Here is a 13,889-nt window from a genome sequence, read left to right on the forward strand (position 1 = left end):
CAATTTAGGAGTGTGGGAATGTTCCCAACAGGTAACAAAAGATTTCCCCATTGATCAAATCGGTTGCACAATTTGAGTCTTTTAAAAACTTTGAGGATAGTATAATTCTGATATGACTCGTTTTCCCCAATTTTGTTGCATCCCTGTAAGTTCTTTGGTTTGTTCCCTTCCCCGGGTTTGGGTTACTCTCCTTTTGGGCTGACTTCCTTTTTATTTGAATTGGCTTTGCTAATTGTATCTGTAATTTGTTTATGCTTTCTATCTTTAATATATTTTTCATTCATCCAAAAAAAAAAACAAAAACTTTCTGATACAACTCGACTTCAATTTTATCTTCTCCTAATTCAAGGAGGAAAATTACTTTATTACTATGAGTTCCTACATCATCCGATGGACATCTACGTCATACACCATTGCAACATATTTTCAAGAAAGCCTTACACCATTTTTTTTTTTTCCCCTTTTTCTGGTTTGGAAGTAAGCCTTATACACTGCTTTTCATTATTTGCCTTCACAATGTTTCAAAACATAGAACTGAAAATCGAACTGACCGATTCTTATCCAAATTGGCCGGAATCTGCCAGAATTGAACCACAAATCCTTCAGTTATCTTGGTTATTTTATTGAAGTCCCAAGAAGGGCTTGATTGGTTCAAAAGAAAGAATCTATCAAATCCATACAAATTAAGCCCATAAAGAATCTATGTACAAACAAGGTCTTGTGGCTCACGTAAGTGTGGTTTAGTTTGGAGAGAAGTGATCTCACTTTCTTCTGTCCATTCAGGGTTGGGCTCACTCCAGGACCTTGGCCGCACCCCAAACTTAAAGAACAAAACCATTTCCAACGCCTCAAACACTCTTTGCCTGTCCAGAAATTCGTTCCATGCTCCACTCACTATGCAGTAATTGTTGTTGTAAGGTGGGCGATGGTGCGTGGCATGTTGTGTGCGTGAGACAAGCACACCTGCATCTTGCAACGCCACCACTAATGGAGGAAGACGGCTCTTGGTACCATGAGCCCACGCGTGGAACTGTTGGCTAAACATTATACACCCGGAGCAGACTCCTACAAAGGCATTCACAACCATATCGTTGCTTGTGAGGTCTATGGGTACAACCACGAATGCCACCGCCCGTGCAAGGGCGTGGAGGTTGTTGGCGAATTGACGCCTTGTGATCGTCCATGGCCACTTGTGGTGGCCTTGGAAGGCTTCGATTTGAGACCCAACCACGAGGGTCGAGGCGTCGCCGTAGTTGTCGATTGCCCAATGGTAGACTCCAGAGCCAAGGTCGGCGAGGAGGTAGCCAAGGTAGGAAGCGAGAAGGGGCTCAAGCCACATGGTTGGGCTTGTCTCTGAAGCAGCCATGGCTGATTTTGCTAGAGAAACAAGCACGGAAGTGCACCCAGTCGCAACCCACGTGCGGTGTGTCCATGTTGATTGCAAATCGGGATCGGTAGCCGTTGGTACAGCCGAGCTGGGGCGGAGGGTTCCAACAGGCTTGGTAGTGGTGGTGGTGGCGGCGCAACGAACATGTGTGGTGAGAGGAGGGTGTGCCAGTTGGGCATGGTGGTGAGATGAGCACCTCAATGGGTACTTGTGATGGGGTAAGATGGACATGGGGTGATTGAAGTGTAGTGGCTAAGGGCTAAGGGCCAACGTAAGTAAGTGGCAGTAGGGGCTGTGGAAGGAGGATAAGAGGAGTGGAAAATAAGTCGCGCGAGATCAGCGATGTGGTGCAAAGAGTGGATGCGTGGGACTTCCAAGGTCGCTAGTACCTTGTACATGTAAGCAAATATGTATCACACATTACACGTACCTTGCAGTTCTCGAAGGTGTTTTGACATGGATTGCCCAAGGCTATAAAGCCTTAAAAGGGATAAAGTGCGTCGGATGGGGGATATTATCTAGATGCCATGTGTGTGGATAGAATGGTTCTTGTACAGGTTCATATTGTTTTTTTTCTTTTTTTTTTTTTTTTTTTTTTTTTAAGTAGACGACAAGGAGAGTGAACTCATCACCTCTAAATTGAGTGTTGATCCCTTTGAGTTAATAACCAGTTTTGAAAATATCCATTATATTTCCCTCTTATTTGCAACCTATCATTCCCTAAGATTTGTTGGATTAAAAATAGCAACAACTCACCTCCCAACTAGATTATATATTCTAGGTGGGGCTCAACTTAAGGCCTCAGCCCAAGCCCTGTCCCACGACCCCATCTTAAATCTAGGAATCTTAAACCTGGAACTGAGGCTTGCAAACCAAACTTGCACCCTTACTTAGAACTGTTTAGTAATCGGAGCCACGTCCTATCCATTAATAATGGAGATCGGGCCTTAGGTTTGATTTCGTTGACTAAATGGGATGGTTTTGAGATTGACACCTTTACTATTGGTACTGATTCGAAACCGTCCCCATTGACACCCTTACTTGCCATCACTTCATCAGCAAGTGATCATGGGTGATGACGATGGTCAAGTTTAAAGGCTCTATGTTTTAGCAATATGGAGTTTCCTTATTTAAAACCTGTACATAGATGATACCTCATAACTGGAGTGATGACCATTGTTTGATATGTTATTGAAGAAGTGCTACCAAACACTACCAGAAGATGGAAATGTGATTGTTGCGGAGACAATAATTCTTCCTGCAGTGCCTGAAACTAATTTTCTAGCCAAAGATGTCTCTGGAATGGACTTGTTTATGATGACTTGACACAATAGAGGAAAGGGGAGGAGGGAGAAGGAATATAAGGCATTGGCAGTGGGTGCTGGATTCAATGGCTTTAGTTTCATCTGTCATGTTTTGGCCTCCATGGAATTCCATAAAAAAAATGTGATACCATCACTTGTGTAGTTCCAACATTACTAGCACTAAATTGGCATTTTGTGTCTGTCCGTGGTTTTATGTGTCTTCTTTGCTTGTTTCTCCCCTGATGCTTGTTGGGCTAGCTTCTAATGGGTAGGACCTTAAAATAAAAATAAAAATAAAAATAAAAATAAAAAAAATAAAAGAACTAGGGACGTTAATCAATATAATTGCACCAATTTTAATTTTAACTACATACATGGGGTGGATTTTTGTTCGGTATTTTTACCATCGCTAAAGCTTTTCCCATAAGTTTTTAAATCGTTGAAATTCCGCTACTAAATGTGACACCATTATTGCTTTCTTGAGAATTTTTATATTCTTACCCATATATATATGGCCTTTACTACCACTAAAAATAACTTTCGGCCACCGGAAAAAGTATTTTATTTGCTATTACATCTAATAGCCTAAATGTAATACCTTTAAGCGGTGATTTATTATTGCCCCTAAAGTTTATTTAAAAATATATTACTTTTCATGTGGTAATATTTACGATACTAAGGGCCCGTTTGATTTTGTTTCCGCCGTTTCTATGTCTAGGAACAGTAGAAACGGTTTTTTCCGTTTCTGTTCTACGAAACAATTTTTTTACCTCAAAAAAGTGTTTGATTTTTCCGTTTCAAGAAACGTTTTCAGTAGATAATGGTGTTTGATTTCACAGATTTCTCGAAACAGTTTCTTATGCATGTATCATTAATTATAGTTATGTAATTAGAATTTTGACAAAAGGGAAGACATCTAATAGAGGATTAAAAATGAAAAACACAATGTGATAGAGATTCAATAGGGAATATCTTTTTAAATGTGACATAGGTCAATGGAACATAGAGTTGTCTATTGCATAACATATACTCTAACAACTAACCTAAAATCATTAATGGTAGCAACTAACATAAAGTCATTAAAATCAAAACATCAAGGTCCATCAATAGGAATCATGGGCATTCCCTTCAATATAATTTGATATGCTATATTGTTTTGGCTAATTTCCTTCTAGATTTTCCTATCTCAGGAAGTCTTCATTAATCTCATAATCATTGAAGTATTGGCTATGGACCATTAATGAGAGATTAAGAGCCATAATCAAACATACCTAGTTTTTCTGCTTCCAATCATTTCTGTCCAGCAATTTATAAATTTAAGGACGGTAGGATTTATCATATAGAGAAAAACCTTATCATGAATACACATGAACGTACAAGAATAGAACAATGCTTGCAGTAGGAAATGTAGATGTTGAACAACAAAATTCTAAGAAGCTAAGGACTGGATTGAGAAATTTCAATATAGAACTTTTGACATTGAAAGAGATAACAATTAATGGCAGAGTTGAATGGAAAAACAGCATAGTTGTTAGCCCATTTAGCTAGGATAAGGCTTAATTGAGTTGAGTTGATCTCAGATAGAGATCAATGAAAACAACTTACCCACTGTGAGGAGTTCCAAGATCTCTGTTTGGAGGCGTTGTTTGATAAACAAGATTAACAGAAAGTCCAGTCCCTCATTGTCATCTTCCTGTCATAGAAGAACCAAGACTCTCTCTCCATTGAACAGTAGAACCACTGGAATGCGAAATTAGAATAGTCCAATCAAAACCCTAACTTCAAAGTAGAGGACTGAGCTCCACACGAAGAATCATTCCAAACCTGAGAAACTTTGATTCTCCTCACAGAGCTTAGCGGTCATGACATGAACCCATAACCATAATCCTCACAAACCCAAACTCAAGAGGGAAAACACGAAATGCACATGGTGGGAAAAATTGCAGAGAGTGGAAACGTTGTGTTCCATTAAGAATCACGAAGAAAAAACCCCAGATCCTACCATTACGGAGCTGAAATCAGTGAAGAAATTAGAGTTTATCGAAATTTTACCTTGCAGGAACTTTGGAATACATTGAACCATGAGAAAGGGGTTGAAAGTGACCATAAGGAGCTTGAGACACCTTCGAGCTTCAGAACCTCAAGAGCTTGACGACCTGATCGACGACGGAGGAGCTTCACCCTAGGTGGAGGAGTTACAGGGAACCTTCAGATTTGCAACACGAGTAGCAAGGAGAGAGATCATCCCCTTGGAGTCACCGAATGTTGGCGATTTTTAGTGAGAGTTGCAGAGAGTTGAACTAATATAACCTCATTGGACCACGTGGTACCTAAGGAGAAGAATCAATAGGAAGAGGAAGTTGTAACAATCTTACCTTCTCGAAGCACTAGACCCCGGACCAGGCCTATTGTCGTAGAGGATTACATGTAAGGATCTGGTGTAATTCCCTATAACAAAATTAGTTAGAAAAATATTCCATAGTGTTTGTGTATAAGAGAAGCAGAGAATGAATGAAAAAGACAGACAACAACTATTCCCTTCTTTCATTTCTTCTTCTCTTCTCTTTTCTTAGGAGGTAGCTCCCTCGAAGAAGCATCTCTTCTCTGTAGCAGGTATCATTGGTGCTTTCGTTGAGAGCCCTCGATGGCTGAGGGAACTCGCTTCTGCCTTATTGATGAAGCTATCAAGTTATTGATGGATACCTCCGCTAAATAGAGGGAGCGATTGGATTCCTTCCAGACAGCCCTAACTGGACCAGCAACGATCCCTCTCTGAGCTTGTTCTTCACATGACGGCCATAGATGGACACTTGGAACAGGCCTTGCAGGTATCCACGGCTCAGCAAGAAAGACGTCAAGACACCATCAGCACGTCTTCAACGCCAGGAACTCCATTATTGATTCCTACAAATCCTATCCAAACTCACACCATCTGTCTCGACTTTCCCAGGTTTGATGGAGGCAATCCGATTGGATGAATTTTTAAGGTGGAACACTTCTTCGAGTATCACGGAACAACCGATGATTAAAGGATCACAATCTCTTCCTTCCACATGGATGGACCAGCTTTACAGTGGTTCCAGTGGATGCATCACTCCGCACAGTTCACAACCTGGGCAACCTTCGCTGGAGCTCTTGAGATTCAATTCGGTCCCTCCGAGTTTGACGATCCTCAGGCGGCTCTAGCTAAACGCGTACATACTTCTACAGTCTCTCAGTATCAAACTCATTTTGAGGCTCTTGCGAATCGTACTAGCTTTGTTCCACTGATGTTTCTGATTAGTTGTTTTATATTAGGTCTAAGATTAGATATCCGTAATGAAGTGATGGTGTTCCGACCCACTAGCATGACCCAAGCGGTGGGATTAGCTCGCTTACAGGAGGCAAAGTTTCTTGAAATCAGAAGAGCTATGGCTCGACCAAACATTGCCAGGGGAATACTACCCACACCTCCACCTCCTAATATACCACTGTTGCCGGAACCAACGGTGGTGTTGTGCATTTCGATCAAGTGCCTTTCCCCCACAGAGATGCAACAGAGGCGAGAAAAGGGGCTCTGCTATAATTGTGAGGAGAAATATGTACCTGGTCATTGCTGCAAAACTCGGCAATTGTTTTTTCTCAAGTATGATAACGAAGAAGAAGCCCAAGAAGAACCTTCGGGTGAACCCCCGCTCGCAAAGTTGATGGATACACAGAACACAAGGGAAGCCTCTACTGAGCTATCTTATTACTCCTTAATAGGGGAACCGTCGCTAACCACCCTTTGCTTCATTGGTTACATCGGTGGAGCACCGATTCAAATCCTCATCTACAGTAGTAGCTCCCACAATTTCAACCAGAGCCGTGTTGCATGACATCTGGGGTTGATGATTGAAGCCTCTCCCAAGGTTTCAGTGATGGTTGGGAATGGAAGTCACTTCCTCTGTGACGGTCTTGTGAGGCAACTGTCAGTTAAGATTCTAAACCATTACATTACTATTGATGCATTATTTTTACCCCTCTTTGGGGCATATTTGGTATTAGGGGTGTAATGGTTAGCCCAATTGGGCCCTGTCCTCTTTGATTACAGGCAACTAACAGTTGAATTCATGGAAGGAGAGAAGCACATTAAGCTGTAAGGCGAACCCTCGCAAGCATCTTACCAACTACAGTACCAAGGTTTCGACGCCTCTTGGAAAACGACTCATTAGCTACCTTGTTTTAGCTAGAGCTACTACCGAACTCGGACTCACCCATTGACTGTGACAATGCTGAGCTCCAATCATTGTTGCAGTTGTTCGATTCGGTGTTTGCTGCCCCAATGGGATTACTCCCTTCACGGAGTTAGGATCTTGCCATACACTTGCAGCTGGGAGCCCAACCAATCAATGTATGCCCGTACCGCTATCCACACTTTCAAAAGAATAAAATAGAGCACTTGGTCACAGAGATGGTGGCCACTGGTGTAATTCGCCCAAGTACAAGTCCTTTTTCATCACTGGTGCTCTTGGTAAAAAAAAAAATATCACATAGAGATTTTGATGAACTATCGAGTCTTGAACACTATCATGGTGAGAGATCGATTTCCAATACCCACTGTAGATGAACTCTTGGATGAACTGCATGGGGCACAATACTTCTCCAAGCTCGACCTCAGATCCGGTTGCCACCAAATTCTCATCAGATCAGAGGATATACACAAAACAACTATTTAGAACTCATGAAGGGCATTACGAGTTTCTCGTTATGCCTTTTGGCCTCTCCAATGAGCCGTCGACGTTTCAAGTCACTATGAACTCAATATTCCACCCATTCCTACACCAATTTGTATTGGTTTTTTCTGATGATGTGTTGGTGTATAGCCCATCATGGTCCACTCACCTTTTCCACCTTCAGGAAATTCTGCAAGTGCTACAACAACATAAGCTCCATGCTAAACGCTCCAAGTGCACTTTTGGCCAAACAACCATTGATTATCTAGGACACATTGTATCAACACAAGGGGTCATAATAGATCCTTCCAAATTTTCGGCTATGCTTAGCTGGCCTGTGCCTAGCAACTTGAAGGAATTAAGGGGATTCTTGGGTCTTACCAGTTATTACAGTAGATTTGTTCATTAGTACGCACACCTTGCAGCCCCACTCATCGATCTCTTGAAGAAAAGAGGGTTCTCATGGACAGTAGCAGCACAAACTACATTCAAGACACTACAAAAGGCAATGACGATTGCTCATGTCCTAGCATTGCCTAATTTTTCACTACCATTCACCGTGTAAGCAAATGCTTCGGAGGAAGGAATTGGAGCAGTGCTGCACCAAAACGGGCATCTAATTGCATACTTTAGTAAGAAGCTATCTCCAAAGATGCGGGTATCATCCACCTATATTCGTGAAATTTCTGCAATCACTCAAGCAGTTATGCACTAGCGACATTATCTTCTTGGGTAGAAATTCACCATTGTCACGGATCAGAGGAGTTTGAAGGAATTAACTAAGTAGGTCATATAGAATTCGGAACAACATCATTGGGTTTCTAAGCTTCTCGGTTTTGCATTCGATATTGTATATAGCCCAGGGAAAGAAAACATAGCAACAGGTGCATTATCACAGGTGACCTCTCCAGCATCGGTTTTATTTGCAATTTCTATTCCCACATTCAATTTCCTTGACCAGTTAAAGGCAGAGGTGTTTATTAATGCTGAGTTGCAGGACATCTGTAAAGAATTAGAGACTGAGCTGAATGCTTATGTGGGGTACTCTTACCGTAACGGGTTGCTATACTACAACCAATGCCTCGTCTTGGTGTCTGATTCTTCTCCTCGTGAGGTATTTTTGTGGGAGTTTCATACAACACCAATTGGGGGGCATGCTGGATTCCTTCGAACATTCAAACGAGTCGCCACTAATTTCTTTTGGAAAAAGATGCGCTCCTATGTGAAACAATATGTAGCTTCTTGCTTGGTTTTCCAACAAATGAAGCACTTGACCACCTCCCCAGCAAGACTCCTACAGCCTTTACCTTTGCCCGAACAGGTGTGGGAGGACATTTCAATGGACTACATTACAAGTTTGCCCAATTCGGGCGGTAAGAGCGCGATATTTGGCATCGTGGATAGATTGACGAAATATGCCCATTTTTGTGCTTTGCCATGCAATGACACTAGTACTCGCATTGCAGAGGTGTTTGCTATAGAAATAGCCAAGCTTCATGGCTCCCCTCGTTCAATAGTCAGCGACCGTGAACCCCTATTCCTTAGCGAATTCTGGCGTGAATTGTTTCGCTTGCAAGGAACAACACTCGCTATGAGCAGCGCATATCACCTGCAGACCGACGGGCAAACTGAGATTTTGAACCGCTGCCTTGAAAAGTACTTAAGGAGCTTTGTCGCAGATGCTCTGGCACAGTGGGTGAAGTTCTTGCATTGGGCTGAGTTCTGGTACAATACCTCTTTCCATACCGCAGCAGGGATGACCCCATTTGAAGCCTTGTATGGTTGACAGCCCCTAACAATCACGCGCTATATTCTAGAGGCATCCCTAAATGAAACAATAGATAAGGAGTTACAATCGCTAGGCCAGATCATCCGCATTTTGAAAATTAATATTTTTCGTGCGCAGGAACGCATGAAATTGCAGGCTGACAATGGGCGTACAGAGAAGAATTTTGATGGAGACTGGGCTTTTGTGAAGCTTCAGCCTTACCGACAATAGATAGTGCTTTACGTGCACATCAGAAGCTGGGCAAATGTTTTTTTGGTCCATTTCAAATTCTGGCTCGCATTGGGAAGGTAGCTTATAAGCTGGATTTGCCAGAGGCAGCAAGGATCCACCCAGTGTTTCATGTCTCTCTACTAAAGAAATGCATCGACGAACCTCCTAAGCAACCCTGCTTCTTGCCTTCAGCCCCTGTCAATGATGTCAATTTTCCAACACCAGGTGCCATCCTAAATTGTCGCCACATTCATCACCATGGCCGTTTAGTCAAATAGGTCTTTGTCCATTGGGATGGCTTACCCTAGGAGGAAGCATCATGGGAGGACCTCGCTCTACTTCGCCAAGCATTTCCACAGCTGAACCTTGAGGACATGGTTCTAAGTGAAGCAGGAGGCAATGATATAACCTCATTGGATCATGTGGTACCTAATGAGAAGAATCAAGAGGAAGAGGAAGTTGCAACAATCTTACCTTCTCGAAGGAGCACTAGACCCCGGACCAGGCCTATTGTCTTAGAGGGTTACGTGTAAGGATATGGTGTAATTCCCTATAACAGAATTAGTTAGAAAAATATTATGTGTGTTTGTGTATAAGAGAAGCAGAGAATGAATGAAAAAGACAGTCAACAACTATTCCTTTCTTTCATTTCTTCTTCTCCTCTTCTCTTAGGAGGTAGCTCCCTCGAAGCAGCATCTCTTCTCTGTAGCAGGTATTATGAATGCTTGATATGGAGGAATATCCTTTTTATTGGGCTTTATGATTTTGGGAAGTCACAAAACTATTGGGGTTTTCATATTTTTTCCGCTCACTTTTTGTTTCAAGAAACAGAAAAGCAAATCAGAGGTGTTTCTTCATCCCTATTCCTGGAAACAAAATTAGACATAAATTTCAATTCTTATTTTTATAAATGGAGGAAACATAACAGAAAAATCAAACGGAAAAATGGGTGTTTTTCCGTTTCTAAGCACAAAAAACAAGAAAATCGTTTCTGAAAACAAAATCAAACGGGCCCTAATAGTATTAGCATTTAAAAAAAATATCCCAACCACCTCAGCTCCTTGCCCTCACCTCCACCTCCACCTCCACCGCCATTGCCACCACCACTTCCAACAGCTTACACCCTCGACCCCCACCACCTCCGCTAAAACCCGACCCTCGCCCCAACAAAATTCTCCTCTCCCCCCACCTATTCTCCATCCATGCTTCCCTCTCACTTCCACCCTCTATTATCATCACTCACATTAATCTTGGACAATTCGTGCTGCCTGAAAGATTTAAAAGAGAAATTGAGATTTGTTTCTCAATATGAAAATGTGTTTACACCTTAAACACAATTAGAACCAGTAGTTTAAGGTCCCCTTTACCTGAACAATAGCAATGTGCAAGAGAACATGCACCAGGTATTCCAACAACAATTGAAGCCACAATCATGATTGTTAGACCAATAAGAAATCGAATAGGCAAGAGGAGGAAATAGAATTCAAACATGCAACAATCCTTGGCTCTTCTCTTCTGTTCTTAAAGGTGAAACTTTAGCTCTGAGGGATGGCTTGCTTTTCTATATCTCTGAAGAATGCAGCTGTGTGGTCGCTGAATCGGATTGTAAGGAGTTAATTTCATTCGTCATTAGACTGTGTTGGTAGCCAAGAGAAGAAAAGAAAAGAAATGAAAAGAAAAATGAATCTAAAAAAGAGAAGAAAAGAAAAGAATAGAAATGGAAAGAAAATAAATAAATAAAATGACTTTCTGCTTGGCCATTAATAGAAGAAAAAAAATAAAATTTTTTCTATTTTCTTGTGTTTTAGGCAAGACCTTTTTTCTCAATATAAATTTTGAAATTCAAAAAAGAAAAAAATCTTCTCTCCATCCATGATATACCAAAACATAATGAAAATTTCTTCAACCGATAAAATAGTACAATTTTTATATTTTTCTTCTCTTAACTACCAAACACAAGCTCAAGGCTTGTCAACGCTTTTCCCACTGAAATCAATGTTATTCAAGATACCAAACATCTTGCTACTTATTTCAGGGAATTGATCCTTCATCAATTCCCAAATAAAATTAACAGCATGGTTGACTCCTTGATTCGAAAAGCCCGGTAAGTATTAATAGTTGTACTTCGGGCACCTTGCATGCTTCAATAAAATATTCTTTTTCTAAAAAATTAAAACCTTCCTTTTCGACAAACACGTGTTTGTGTAAAGGCCACGCATCTATAGCAAAACTATGAATTGAGATTTCGCGAATATTACAATCTGTGATTATGGAATATCCAAAACTTTCCAAAACTTAAAAAGATGCGCATATTCTACACATTTATGTCCAAAAAACAGTGACATCAATGAGCGAACTTTTTCCCATTCTTTGTCCATTAATAGATAATAATAGATAATAATGGACAAGGAGACAATGACTGCGAAGCACCACTAACTCTGCTTCCACAGCTTGGGTATCCACCCTACTCAATCAGCCTCAATGTGTTCATCATACGGCTGTCGTGTTTTGACCCCACCAGCCAACCTTTCTTCTTTGACTTGAATATTGAGCGGCGGTCGCTTGCCTTGGTCTGGGCTTGGCATTCGGGATAAAGTTAGACCAGATTCTTTCAATCTGTCAGTACGGTCCAGTTTGGATTGGAATGAACCAATTTCGATCTGGTATTAAGTCAAATAGTTAAGACGAAGTTCAGTTTCCATTCAGGTTTGGTCTTTTATTGGTTGACTTAATCCGTCTCGTATCGGCCCATTATCGGATTGTCATCGCTTTAGTTTCGATTTCTCATATGTATACATTAAAAATAGAGCAACAGAACGGTCTCTGGCCGCTTGTTACTATGTGTTTCAACGGGTCGACTCGAATCATCTCAATCTGGATTGAATCGGTTTCAATGTGGGAACAATGAAACAAAATTGAATCAATAAAGAAATTTTAGTTTTGATTTGACTTCATTTTCTTATATTAATTTGTAATTGAGTTGTGGTTTCAATTTTTTTACGATTTAGGTTTTGATTTTCATATAAATTTATATAAAATTATGCAAAACATGGTTTTTTCTTAATGAATTTTGGGTTGTTTTTTGTTTCTCACCAGTTTGGTTTCGTTTTCGATCTGGGTTTTGAGTGTTTTGGTATGATTTTGATTTATTTGGTTTTCGATTCAGTTTGTTATAGAGGTTACAATATCTCAAACCGAAATTGGCCCAATAAGGCTTCGATTCAATTTGGTTAAAGCTATTTTTTATTAGATCTGATTTGTTTTACTAGTTCAATTTAGATTTTGACACCTCTAGTTGTTAATGTGCTAGCACATGGGCCAATGAGAGGATAACAAAGGCATCTCTAGTGCATGGATTGGGGGGCAAGGTGGTCTTTTCATGCCCAACTACGTCTAAGAGTAGAGGACGCAACTAGGGATGATTTTTCAGCTTTTATTGGTTATGTTGGTCCAATTCGGTTTACGTTCTATGGTTTCATGAAAACCCAAATAAAAAGCCAAGCCAATAAAAGTTTCAGTTCGGTCTGGTTTTTACCAATCGGTTTTGATTGGTTCAACCAGTTCAGGCCTGATCCAAACTAAGCCGGTCCTGCTGGACCGGATCACCGAAATAGTAGTTTCCAGGCCGCTAAGGCCCACTTATACATAAATGATAAATCTTTCACGGAAGGATATTTTCGTCTTTTGACTTTATCATCGAAGGCGACAAGCGAATGAATTTATGATTCCGAATCAATTTCTCTACTCCACACTAGTACAGATTCCCCATTTCTCTCCATCCCTCTCCCGATTTCTATGCAAAATTTGCTCTAGCTGTAAGCTATGGAAGACGATTCCTTCTCGTTTCTACTGAGAATCAAACATTATCTCACCTTTATTATTCTTTTATCTTCATCTTTCCGGTATGGGTTTGCCTTCAAATCTCCGTTCCACCCAAGAGATGTTCTTCCGCTTTTGCCCAGAGAAATTTCATGGCCTATGCTTAACTCTCTCCATAATGCAGTTGATCTTCTTCCCACTTTTGTTGGTGCTGCCTCGTCTCCTAACGACACTTTGGAGTGGAAAGGAGCTTGTTTCTATAAAACCCAGGCTTGGATGGAATTTAATAACAAAAGTGGTAGTGAGTTCGGCGGAGGGACACTTCATATCAAGGTATTGAAGGAGCACGCTAGAGGAGTCTCTTTCCCCTTTTTTCCTTCTTTTTTTGGGTTTATTTTATTTCACTTATCCTTATGTGTTTAGTTGATTGAAGAGATTTTGGAGCCGTTTTGGATGGACTTGGTTTTTAATGTTTGAGTTCTTGAACATTTTCGGGCTTATTATGGAGCTAGTTAATATGCGTCTTCTTTGGTTTTGTTTCTTTTTGTGTAGTTTTTGAGTTTGTGGGTATTTCATTTACATAGTGAACCACTGAATTTCAAGATCATGGACATGCTGGCTAATTTTATTGGAACTGGATGTAGATCTTCTTCCATATTGTCTTGTTCATGGAACTTCCCCCCCCC

General features: G+C 40.8%; 2 protein-coding genes across 2 annotated transcripts in view; one reads left to right on the forward strand and one right to left on the reverse strand.

Annotated features, from left to right (window-relative positions):
- Nucleotides 1-423: 423 nt before the first annotated feature.
- Nucleotides 424-1,710, reverse strand: LOC122059443 (fatty acid desaturase 4, chloroplastic). Its single transcript, XM_042622229.1, has one exon. It carries the CDS (start codon nucleotides 1,616-1,618, stop codon nucleotides 701-703), a length of 918 nt encoding a protein of 305 aa, XP_042478163.1. The 5' UTR covers nucleotides 1,619-1,710; the 3' UTR covers nucleotides 424-700.
- An 11,415-nt stretch (nucleotides 1,711-13,125) lies between these two features.
- The window catches only part of LOC122058576, a 10,065-nt gene continuing 9,301 nt past the window's right edge, over nucleotides 13,126-13,889 (forward strand). The window contains exon 1 of the mRNA XM_042621194.1: nucleotides 13,126-13,536. Coding sequence (XP_042477128.1) covers nucleotides 13,207-13,536 — 330 coding nt within the window. The 5' untranslated portion in view covers nucleotides 13,126-13,206. The remainder of the gene's footprint in view (nucleotides 13,537-13,889) is intronic.

The sequence above is a fragment of the Macadamia integrifolia genome, chromosome 13, assembly GCF_013358625.1.
Source record: "Macadamia integrifolia cultivar HAES 741 chromosome 13, SCU_Mint_v3, whole genome shotgun sequence".
In the NCBI taxonomy this organism is placed as follows: domain Eukaryota; kingdom Viridiplantae; phylum Streptophyta; class Magnoliopsida; order Proteales; family Proteaceae; genus Macadamia; species Macadamia integrifolia.

Excerpts from the sequence above, each read along its gene's own strand:
- LOC122059443 (XM_042622229.1), bottom strand. The coding sequence starts at position 1,618 with ATGTCCATCTTACCCCATCACAAGTACCCATTGAGGTGCTCATCTCAC.